The sequence below is a fragment of the Oncorhynchus mykiss genome, chromosome 22, assembly GCF_013265735.2.
Source record: "Oncorhynchus mykiss isolate Arlee chromosome 22, USDA_OmykA_1.1, whole genome shotgun sequence".
In the NCBI taxonomy this organism is placed as follows: domain Eukaryota; kingdom Metazoa; phylum Chordata; class Actinopteri; order Salmoniformes; family Salmonidae; genus Oncorhynchus; species Oncorhynchus mykiss.
Window position 1 is genome coordinate 29,873,099 of NC_048586.1, and position 12,768 is coordinate 29,885,866.

The 12,768-nt window shown below is 43.9% G+C and overlaps 1 protein-coding gene across 1 annotated transcript; it reads right to left on the bottom strand.

Moving 5' to 3' along the window:
• Positions 1-161: 161 nt before the first annotated feature.
• Positions 162-3,460, bottom strand: pou1f1 (POU class 1 homeobox 1). Its single transcript, NM_001124646.1, is given in 7 exon segments — positions 162-790; positions 951-1,011; positions 1,113-1,277; positions 1,382-1,624; positions 1,718-1,816; positions 1,945-2,106; positions 3,229-3,460. Coding segments are annotated over 7 exon segments (1,077 nt in total). The 5' UTR covers positions 3,368-3,460; the 3' UTR covers positions 162-582.
• Between the last annotated feature and the right edge of the window lie 9,308 nt (positions 3,461-12,768).

The following is a 12,768-nucleotide window of genomic DNA, read 5'->3' on the forward strand; positions in this document are numbered from 1 at the left end:
CCCTGTACTGAATGATTGATTGTAAGACGATGACTGGCACTTCTGGCCTGCTTTTGAGCCCAGCTCTACACTGATGCAGTATAATGTCTCCAGTGTGCTACAGGGACACAGGTGCTTGTATATTCATCACTTAAATCATCTCCTGTCCTCACCACACTGTTGGTTTGTATGTATTTATTCATGGGGAAACGCATCATGAAAACACGACGTATGAAAGATGACACGTGCAACTGGGACGTTTTGATTTCTTACATATCAAAATGTCTGAGAATGTCTCTATATAGTTCTCTCTCTCTCTGGGTTGAAGATGTCTCTGACTTGAAAACACAAATCTGTCAATAAATTAGATGTTCACATTCATAATCATTCAGTTTATATATTACATTTGAGATAAACAGATCATGATAAAGACACATGGGAATGTATTAGTGTCATTTGTTTTTACAATGACCAGACACTTCTGGGAGAAATTGTATTAGGCTGCAGGCACTTGAAGATCAAACGGCTTTTAGTCCAATTAAAGAATGAGGTCACACCCGAACTCAAGGTTTTATGGCATTGGGGGACAGATAGGGGTTAGGGTTATCTATACGTAGGACTGTCCTTGGTCAGGTAGGAGCTGTGGTGAAGGCTGGTCTTGACCCGTTTCTCTCGTTGCCGACGGTTACAGAACCAGACCCGGACCACCTCCTTCTCCAGGTGTAGCCCCTCGGCCATACGGACAATCTCCTGAGATGAGGGCTTGATCTTCTCCCCGAAACTACGCTCCAATGCCTCCTTAGCCCCCAGACTACAGGAGGAGAGGGATGCAGTGTTTAAAGAGGGAGGTGGTGTTTGATCAAACCGCTTTCAAGCATCTCTGTAATTGTAATGTGTAGTTAGTTATCTGATGGAAAGATATGTTGTAGGTATCTGATGCAGAAGAGAAAATTGCGAGGGTAGTTAGTTACCTGATAGTGGTTCTTCGTTTCCTCTTACGCTCATTCATGCCCATTTTCTCATTAAACAGAGCTGTGGAAAGAACAACATTAAGGTCACATCCTTAGTCATTCATTACTTTAAGGTAATGGCTGTCCCTATCTCCCAGGGTAAGATCATGGTTGTCCACTCACCCCCGGCCTGCTCTGCTTCGTCCAGCCACTTGGCCAGGATGGCCTTTAACGTGCAGGCGTTCTTGAAGCTCAGCTGCAGGTTCTCAAAGCGACAGATGGTTGTCTGGCTGAACTCTGAGCCATGCACCGCAGCCAGAGCCTCTCCAACGTTAGTTTGGGTGTACCCTTTGAAACAGACACACACACACAGTCAGCCATTACATTGTGGGTGTGCATGTGTAACTGTTTTTAACAGTTCAGAACAGAAAGACAGTAGCTATCTAACTCACCCAGTTTGATCCTGCGGAGTTTGAAGTCGTTGGCAAACTTCTCCAGCTCTCGTATCTGAGGTGAGTCCATGTCGGGGGGGTCATCTGGTGGCCGGCTCCTAAGGCGGAGGTCCTTAGTGCCCCCCAGGGGTGGCTCCTCAGACAACACGGCAGGGGGCAGTGGGGGGAAACTGTGGCTCAGAGAGCACGACCCCCCACCCAGACCATGCTCTGGAAACTTATACAGACAAGGGGCCAATGAACCTAAATAGATGGAGGAACATCAACTGTGACACCAGCTACAGCCACTAGAGGGGAGTGTAGCTGTATGAAGGGTGTTTGTGTGTGTGTGCGTACCTTGCAGTGTGTTTGCTCCGTTGACCATGTTGGGGTGCGGGACGCTGCAGGTCTGGAGGATTCTGGTCTGAGATATACTGGCAGACAGCATCTCCTGAGCTAGGGAGGAAACCTTTATCATCAGCAGCATCCCCACCACCATCATCACCATCCCCCCCACAACCATCATCATCATCATCATCCCCACAACCATCATCATCATCATCGCCACCACCATCATCACTGACCTGCCATCATGCCGTAAGTGGTCTGTTGGTTGCTATAGTGACAGGGTGTGACTGGGTAGTGCAGGCCGGGAGGACCGTTGCTGAGGGCGTTGCCAAGGGTGGAAGTGGAGAGGTGCATGTGGGAACGCTTGGAGGACTGGAGGAGAGACAGACCTGACGGGACTGGAGAGAGGGTGAGGGGGAACGAGGGAGAGAGACCTTAGATCAGTTTAGACATGGCTTTTTGCTGTACTTGTGTAATTGTCCATGGGTGCACCTGCTTGTGGAATAAACTGTATTGAGTGATAGCAATAGAATGGTGGTTGATTTACATTCTTCGTTGTAGAAGCTGTAGTGTTGAATTAGCTATAGTGTAGGTTCCTTTCCAATGACGATGGACAGAACATTGGACTTCAGTTAGCAGGTTTGTTCTTCTGGTGAAGTCATTTCTCATGGTGAATGTGGACTGTTAATTTAGCTCTCAAACTGGACAGGCTAATAACACTCCTACTGTCCTCCCTACTACAGTAGTATTTCTCTACAGACAGACACAGCAGGGAGAAACTGTGAATCTTATAAGAAACTGTGCAGACAATGTTCAGATGCAGTCCAAAATCTTAATCTTCAGCTGTAAAGTAAGATGTGTGTGCATATAATAATAATAATAATAATAATAATAATAATAATAATAATAATAATTTGGTGGGTGCTATTTCAAGTGTTTTTTTCCATATCCCAACTCTCCCTGAGACCCCCTTCGGAGAGATAAGTCACGGCCAGTGTCTGCCAACGCGACCCTGGAGCAGTTCGGGTTAAGTGCCTTGCTCAAGGGCACATCGACCGATTTTTCACCTTGTCGGCTCAGGGATTCAAACTAGAAACCTGTCGGTTACTGGCCCAACGCTCTAAATGCTAGGCTACCTGCTACCTGTGCGTGTGTGTGCACAATCGCGTGCCAGTGTGAGGGTGTTAGTTAATACATCCAGTCTGCAGCCTGGATAGCAGTGGGGGTCACACAAACACCCCACCTACGCTCTCTATACACACACACACAACTCTATCCACCTCTGTGGAATCTCTCCAAGGCCAAGAGCTGGAGATGTTCTATCTACAAACATCTAAGAGAGATCTTCAGGGTTCAGCTATAACAGCTCTGCTAATATCCACCCACACACACACAGGAAAAAGACAGCCTTTAACACAGTTACACCACAGAGAGCAGGACCCAGCACAACTGTTAGAAGACTGGAAATGGTTCAGAGGGATAGAAATAATGTGTGATTAGGGGTCGGCGTGAGAGGTTACCTGCGGACACCATGTTGTGTGTGTGTGTGGAGGCGGAGGAGGGCAGGCAGTCGGCCGCGGAGGCGTGGTGCATGAGGAGGGGCAGGGAGTCTCCTGCCAGGGTGGTGAAGGAGTCCGCGCTGAACGCCTGGCACGACATCACGATGATCTCACGACCTCCTTCTCACCTGGATAGGATCAGGAAGATTGACCTTCCCTGCACTTAGCTGTTCTCAGGTAGACACTCAGGTGCTGACCTCTTGTCGTTTCTTCCCAGGACAGGTAAAAGCTGCTGTGCTTGGCTGGTCCCCTCTCCTTCTGCTTCCTATGTGTCTGTCACCTGGCCAGTATCTGCTCTGTGTTCCTCCCTGTGAGCCCACCTGAGTGACGCCCGCCTGTCTACTGCAGGTATTTATACCCCACCCTTCTCTGCCCCCCCACCACCGCCACCTCATCCTTGTGAATACCCGCCCCGCCACCCAACCCCCCATAGCTGTGGTTGTATCTGACCCTCTGCCTCCAGCCCTCCAGCCAGTGCCGGGAAAAGCCTGGATTAGTAGCAGAGAGAATTGGGTAACTTAATCTTCTCTCTAGGTGGGTCTCTTTGGGTCCCCCCCCCCTCTCTCAATCCATTTATTTCTCTCTCTCTGGGTGTCTGTCTCTATTTCCATGCTATTTTTATGATGTGGGTGGATATTCTGAGCACCAGACTCTATAGGGAACAGATATTCCCATCGGATTCCATTTCAAACTCTATGTTTATGAGAAGAAACTGTGCTAGGGTAACATGTGTAAAGACAGAATAGTCATGAGTGCTGCTGGAAAAAGAAGGCACACTACATACATCAATAGTATCAAACATTCACATCTATAGGTTTTAAACTTCATTCATACTTTCTTTATGAGCTTTCTAGCAATGTCCCTCCCTGCAGAACTGAATACTAGACTAAGAAAACTTCTAGCAATACATTTTAATTCATTTAAGCTTTTTTTATGTGATTGACCTGGTTTGTAGTGGAAGAAGCAGTGTGTGTTTTTAAGTGTTTGTGTGTGTGTTTGTACTCTAACCATCTGTCTGGCAGGATTAGGAGGTGAAGTGGAGGGGATGTGCCTGGCATTGTTTTGGCATTGTGTCTATATTATGTTAGTATTGTATCAAATAGGTTGGTATTGGGTGTGTATTGTGTTAATATTGTATCAAGTAGGTTGGTATTGGGTGTATATTGTGTTAATATTGTATCAAATAGGTTGGTATTGGGTGTGTATTGTGTTAGTATTGTATCAAGTAGGTTGGTATTGGGTGTATATTGTGTTAGCATTGTATCAAATAGGTTGGTATTGGGTGTGTATTGTGTTAGTATTGTATCAAGTAGGTTGGTATTGGGTGTATATTGTGTTAGCATTGTATCAAATAGGTTGGTATTGGGTGTATATTGTGTTAGTATTGTATCAAGTAGGTTGGTATTGGGTGTATATTGTGTTAGCGTTGTATCAAATAGGTTGGTATTGGGTGTATATTGTGTTAGTATTGTATCAAGTAGGTTGGTATTGGGTGTGTATTGTGTTAGTATTGTATCAAGTAGGTTGGTATTGGGTGTGTATTGTGTTAGTATTGTATCAAGTAGGTTGGTATTGGGTGTGTATTGTGTTAGTATTGTATCAAATAGGTTGGTATTGGGTGTGTATTGTGTTAGTATTGTATCAAGTAGGTTGGTATTGGGTGTGTATTGTGTGGGCTCTATGTGTGTTAACTGTGTTCGCATGAAAGACAACAGAAGTCATCATCTCTGATTAGTAGTTCATCTGGAGACGCGTGCCTGCATGAGTTTCTCTCTGGCCCTGAGTCACTCTGCTGGTGAAAATACTTCAGTCCAGCTGTTGTTTTTGTGGTGATTGTATTGAGAGTTAAACCAGTGAAGTCACACTGTTGTTTAAGAGACAATAATCTGTAGTTGTAGGGAGAGTAGGTGGGCAGCAGGTGAGCTGATGTCACCACCTAGCCAGAAGTCAGAGCATCATGTGGGCACGCTCCAACCTGCCTCACAACACCACAAGCCATACTGATGTACCCTAATAGATCAAATTGATTTGTAAAGCTTAGAAAACAAGCAGTGAACACACTACAATGCCATTTTAAACTGTCAAAATTGATAAATCATGGTTTATCCCTATGCCTTTGGCAAGGTGCTTAGTTGCGGTTCAAATGTGTGTGTCTGTCCTCAGCAAGGTGCTTAGCTGTCTAACCATTTCCAGAGGAGCAGGCCCTTTAACCACAGTGAATAGTCTCGGTAATGTCCCCTACTGTAAATACCAATGTCTGGACGGAACGAGCTGGATTATTGGAGCAGAGAGAAAGAATACTGGTACACAGGAGAGAGGAGAAGCAGGGTAAAGAGAGAGGAGAAGCAGGGTAAAGAGAGGGGTTAGGGAGGGTAAAGAGGGGGTTAGGGAGGGTAAAGAGAGGGGTTAGGGAGGGTAAAGTGAGGGGTTAGGGAGGGCAGAGAGAGGGGTTAGGGAGGGCAGAGAGAGGGGTTAGGGAGGGCAGAGAGAGGGGTTAGGGAGGGCAGAGAGAGGGGTTAGGGAGGGTAGAGAGAGGGGTTAGGGAGGGTAGAGAGAGGGGTTAGGGAGGGTAGAGCGAGGGGTGTTTGGAAGGTAAAAAGTGGGGTCAGGGTTGGTAGAGAGAGGGGTTAGGCAGGGTAAGGAGATGGGTTAGGGAGGGGAGAGAGAGAGAGAGAGGGGTAAGGAGAGGGGTTAGGGAGGGGAGAGAGAGAGAGAGGGGTTAGGGAGCTGTGAAGAGGAGCCTTTCCCATGGTGGAGGAACAAAGACCCTCAACCTAATTAGTGATTGGACCATGAGCCGGCAGGGACCTGTCCCCAGCACCTGCCCTGTTCCGACCCCTCACTGAGACACACACAGACACACACACACAGCCTGATCTACCAGAGCAGTGGGAACAGGACACATACACGTCTTCTCACAGGTATCACATCATATACACACATGCACCCGTACAGTACTGAGGCCAGGTGATCTGTGGGTAGGTGTGTGTGTGGTTGTTTGTGTGTGGTTAAGGATGTTGGTAGCTTTCATACAATTTACAATGAAGTAACAAAATAATTTCCTGGGACGTTATAATGTCATCTCATACAGTACAGTTATATAAAGCAGATGAAGCGTACGTGGTTTACATAAAAGTTGTACTTTCTTTACGCAAGCAAAACTTAATTATATTGAACTGGGACATTAATGTCACCTGAAACTGAAGTGGTTTTCCCTACGAGGCCAAACAGCAGAGTCATGTTTAACTCCTGTTTCCATTATGCAAACCTGAACTATAGCAGAGCGCCTCGCCAACTGATGAATATAGAGAGCTACCCTATGCTTCCATCGTGCAACATCTGCCCTGAGCGCTCATTGCTTCTGAGCTCTACTGCATAAACACGTAGCACCAGGGCATGAGGCTAATTTCATCAACATATTCAACAAGCTAAAGGTTAGCCTGGATATGCAACTCTGCTCCATTCATCTGCTCTCATTTAGTAAATGTCACAGCCAAATGTTTTCTGGCCAAACGAGATTGCATGTTTTTGTTTGTTTGTTTGTCCCCAACTGCACAGATTACAGGAAGTGCATTGGTGGTGATTCCTTGGTCAGTTTACATTTTACTGGTGTCATATCTGTTGGATTTGTCCTTCTGTCACTACGGTAAGACTTGGACAATAAGAGGAAAAAGGTTCAAATATAGTAGAGTGAAGGTGAGCCACATAAAGAAAGTAATGTTTCTGGATAATTATCAATATGAAAATGTAATCTTAGCCTCTTTTTTTGTATGTGCATCCTGCTGCAGTTAGCGCATACTGTGGTTAAACAAACAAGAAGATCAATGCTCTATTGGTTACTGAGAACATGAAATTCTCTATTACCACAGAAACCTTGTGAGCAAGGAGACGATTCAGTCATAGCCTGCTTTTTAAAGAAAATTTCCCCTGGAGAAATGTAGAAAGTTATCAGAATATGACCTACCAGTCCATCAGGGCATATCTCTCTGGTCAATCTGGTTTATTTTATCTCTCTTTCTTTTTCTCTTTCCTTTGTAGCTACAGATCCAGACCTCCCAGACACTGCACCTCATCAGTCTGAACACTCTCTCTGCTCCCTCTGGAATACGGCTCTGGTAGTATATATATATATCTGACTGGTAATATATATTTATCGGACTGGTAAATATATTTATCGGACTCAATGCTGAATGTTTAAAGATACAAGTATTTTACTATCAATATACACCACGAACACACCCGAGTCTCCCCTCTCTCCCTCCATAGTCATAGCTGACTGGGTACTATACTTTACTGATAGGCTTTCTCTCTGTCGACTACATACACAAATACAGCTAACAATGATAGCATGATAATGCAAAGAGTGCAGTGTAGGGTCATATATTTATATACTTTAAAATAAACATGCATAGGAAACTATTTAATCGTTTCAGACGTATTGCTTTCAGCTGCCTTTATACCGTCAAAAGAAAATGAAATGACCTCAATCTATATTTTCACTGAACATTTATGGAGAACTGAAGCGGTGCCTTTCATTTATAGTCATGGCTACGAGAGAAGGCTAGAGAGAGAAGGCTAGAGAGAGAAGGCTAGAGAGAGAAGGCTAGAGAGAGAAGGCTAGAGAGAGAAGGCTAGAGAGAGAGAATGCTAGAGAGAGAAGGCTAGAGAGAGAAGGCTAGAGAGAGGGAGATAGAGAAGAGTAGAGAGAGAGTGAGAGGGCTAGAAAGAGCGAGAGAAGGTTAGAGAGAGAGAGAAGGCTAGAGAAGGCTAAAAATAGAGAGAGAGAGAGAGAGAGAGAGAGCGAGAGAAGGCTAGTGAGCGAGAGAAGGCTAGTGAGCGAGAGAGAGAGAAGGCTAGTGAGCGAGAGAGAGAGAAGGCTAGAGAGAGAGAACAGAGAGAGTCTGTAGAGATGGTTTGTATGTACTTTTTAAGAGCTTTCCAGATATGCAGCTGAAACATACCATGGTGTCGTACAGGGATGTGCAACTCCAGTCCTCGGGGGCCTGATAGTAGATTGTAGCTAAGCAACAGGCGCTCCAGGGAAACTGTGTCCACATGGTGTGCTGGCTGAATGAGCTCCATACTACCCACGATACGCTTAGGGTTTCTGTATGTAGTTATTACAGCAATATGATAGATGGATGGGCAGGTCAAATGTTTTCAAAAGGAACTACAACACCATTCAGAGTGCTCAATATAACGATAGGGGATTCAAGAGCAATTTCCCTACCTGACCACCAGAGGGACACATAACAAAGAGAGAGAGAGAGACTGTCCTTGCTGCATGTATAGAATGACAACCATGACTGAACAGCCTGATTAGGGAGCTGTCGTTGATCAGTGGTGTGTAGGGTCTGCAGGGTTTTTAATATGCCGAAGCAGATGAATGATGACATGGGCAGCACTAATGACAGGACCGGGACTGGGGATGGGAGAACTGGGTATTTATACTGGTCAGGCTGAGGATGATGATAAGGGACAGGGCTGTGGTGGGCTCTTTCTAGTGGTCCAGGACTGATACTGTAGAATCGGGCTGGGCTCATTCAGACAGAGAACAGGAGATCCAGATCAAACAGACAACTGCTCTTTGTCGCTGATAAAAGACCCACGTCGCTAAGCTACGCGTGGGGGTGGGGTGGGGGAGCTCTTGAGCAGAGATGTGAAACTGCCTCCAAACCTTCACTTCCATCTTACCATCTATCCATCCATCCATCTATTCATGAGTCATGATTCACTCTCTAAAGGGTAGTTTAGGTTTCGCTGTGAGACGTGGCATGGCTTGTATCAGCAGGTGTCTAACATTATGGTTAAACTGTCATCTGTGTTTGTGAAGTAAGCCACTGTATGAACATGTTAACATCCCCCTGGATACCTCTAACAGCAAGAGTCTGTAAACACACATCCCACTGGGCACAAACTGCTTGAATCCATTTTGTTTTCACGTCATTTCAACGACAACAAAAATATAATGTGATGACGTTGAATCAGAGTGGAAAACTTGTTTGGATTTGCAAAATGTCATCAACGTAAAGGAATCTTTTTTCATCTAACTTTGACTCTAAATCCAATGAGATGGTTACATTTTTGTTGAATTCACTTTGAATTCACATTAGTTGACAATTTTATCAAATGTGGGACAGATTCCCAGTTAATGAGGCTATAGCCACACTGTCAACAACTACAGGGCAAAACAGAACAGAACTGCTAATCCAGTTCATTAACATACATTCACCCTATGTAAGTATGTATTCCACGGGGTCAGGAGGCTTTTTGAGCTAACATGCAGCCCTTCCCCTCCCAAAGTCCCAGCAGATCACACTTCATACTGCTAACAGTCTGCTACAACCCATGTCTAGTCTGCAACAGCCAACTTCGAACCAATTAGCACAGGTCTTTAGTGTGAACACACATGCATGCACACGCACATTCACACACAGAAATCCGGGATTGTTTGGTCCCCCACTGAGATCATAACATAATGAATGTGGAGAGTTTCAAAGTTTTAATTAGCTGTGAAACTGTGTCTCCCTGTATGACGTTGGAGAAATACTTTTTACAGAGGTCTGTGACTGCCAAGAGAATAAGTGTATTCTATCACCCATGAACTTCCTGTGTCCGCCAGACTTACTTCCACCTAACACCACACTAATAACTAACACAGCTGAACTATAGGAGAGAAATGGGTGATGTGGTTTCATTGTGTATATAGGAATCACAGTTGGATAACCTGCTAAAATCCTTGTGATGGAGGTAGCTTGCGTAATCCACATGTCACATCCTGACTGCCTGCTGATCATCAGACGTGATTCACGTGTACTATTGACCTATTAGGCACACACACACACACACACACACACACACACTATTTTAATAACTTTACCTACATGTACTGTACATACTACCTCAACTAACCGGTGCCCCCGCACTTGACTCTGTACCAGCACCCCCCTGTATATATATATATATATAACACCCCCCTATGTATAATTACTATATAATTACTTGTTACTTATATCTCTTATTCTTATCCTCATTTTTTTGAAATTGCACTGTTAGTTAGGGGCTCATAAGTAAGCATTTCACTGTAAGGTGAAATTGTATTCGACACAATTTGATTTGATACTTGTGTGTCAGGATGTTTAGGCTCTGTGCTCATCTCTGTGGGTGGTAGAGAACATTACCATCCATAGAGTGATGTTAGTGTAGTCAGACATGAGGGGGAGCTTCCATTCCCCTCTATCATGGACCAGGACCAGCTGGTGTAGACAGTTGCCCTGTGAGAAGGAAGGAAGCAGGAAGTGCTGTGTAGTTCTAAATCCCCTCTTTTCCCCCCTCAGAGTCTGATGAACCCACTAGCAGTTATTCCACTCCGGTAGCAGAATATCTGAGTCATTATCCTGTTGTTACCAGCCTCCACATCTGCTGCTGCTGGTCTGGTCTGTCCAGGGAAGGGAGGGGAGGAGAGGAGAGTGCTTTCTTTGTTATATCAAGGTTTCCTTGGAATTTACAGTAACATATTGGGTGTCAGTAAGTTACTGTAGAAACAACAGGATTTTTTTTTTTTTTTACAGTGTACCGTAATTCCACCCCACAGAATTCACTATCGTACCCTATGACCATTATTATATATTATAACATATTTTTTAGGCTATATTTGTTGCTCCTGTGAGTGAGAATGCTGTACCAATTTAACTCCTATGTGGTTATAGTGCCCCATCTATGTAAAAGGTATAGGGTACAGATTGGAGTGGAAGCAGGTTTTAAACCTTTACTGGTTGAGTAGTTTTGCCATGACCTTTTGTTCTGTTTTGCCCTGTAGTTGTTGACAGTGTGGAAGCTCTTGTTAAGGCCTCTAGAAGTGTAAGTGATATAAAACACTAAATATGTATAATATGCTGTACGTTTCCTTCCCCCAATGTTTTTAGAAGGAACATTAATGTGTTGAAAATGAAAAATGGTTTGCACAGTCAATTTGCACACAGCACTGACACACCACACTTACCCCACCAGACATAAAACCATGGGTCTTTTCACAGTCCCCATATCCAGAACGAATTCAAGGAATCGTATAGTAGTATATAGATCCAAGATTGCATGGAACTCCTTTCCATTTCATATTGTTCAAGTGAACAGCAAAGCTGGTTTAAAAAAAACAGATAAAACAACACCTCCCAGTATAACGCCTCCCCCGATTTGGACCTAAATGTACTGATAAATGCTACTGAATGAAAATACAACATGGAAATGATAAATGTAGGTATAGAATGGTAGGTCTGTGTTTTTTCACTCAGTATTGAGTCAGTACAGAACCTTTTAGTTATATTTTTCTTGTTTTACATTTATCTAGTTCTGTCCTTGAGCTGTTCCTGTCTATTAATGTTCTGTATTATGTCATGTTTCATGTTTTGTGTGGACCCCAGGAAGAGTAGCTGCTTCTATCACAACAGCTAATGGGGATCCTAATAAAATACCAAAATACCAATGAATTCCATTCATCCATCCATTGATGAATTCACTGTGAGTACGGTAGCATTTACTTTTTTACAGTATTGTACTTTTTGTCATTACACAGTACTTGCTTTGATACCGTATTTATATTACAGTAGGTGTACTGTAATATGAAATACAGAATTTTACCTGCCACTGAGCTGCCTGTAAGTTACTGTCAAATTCACAGCAACCCCTTTATAGTATACACACACACACACACACACACACACACACACACACACACACACACACACAGCATTCACAGCATTCACATTTATGTACCCTGACAAAGGCTTTTAAAGTCGATACATGTTGCTTTGCTAATAATGAAACACTTAATTCACATACACTTTGTCTCCACAGTGTCTGAATATGTCTTTGTCAATTGACTGACTGACAATCATGTCTAGAAGCTTTCCAGCTTTTGTCAAATTAACGTCAGAGTTGACTTTTCGAAGCAGGTTAGGATAACTTACGCAGCAGGTTAGGAGTATTAACATAGCAGGTTAGGAGAAGTAGGTTACGGTTAGGAAAAGGGTTAGGGTTAGATAAAATGCAACAAACGTTTCAATAGTGTACTGTTAAAACAAAGTTTCGTTGGAATTTACGGTAACATACTGTATTATTATTTTACAGTAACTTACAGGTAACTGGATCCCTTCTAACCATGACCTTCACTGAATGTGTCAACACGAATGACTGCTCCTGTCTGTCAGATTACCATATCTCCACCATGGTTTAATCAATATCGTCATCTTTCCACCAACAACTCTTCTCCCCAACAGAGGGAAAAGGGTGACGTCAGTTTCAAGGTTTAAGTTACTATATCCAGCAAATAACTCTAAAACATTCTGTTATATTTTGCAGTTTCTTTGTGCAGCTTTTTTGTGCAGCCTCTATCTTTCACCTCATCATCTGACAGTCTGGTCCATGTTGGTGTGTTGTTGCCTGGCTGGGTCTGAGTCTGACTATCTGTGGTCTCGCTTGCTGATATAATCGCTTGGCTGGGTT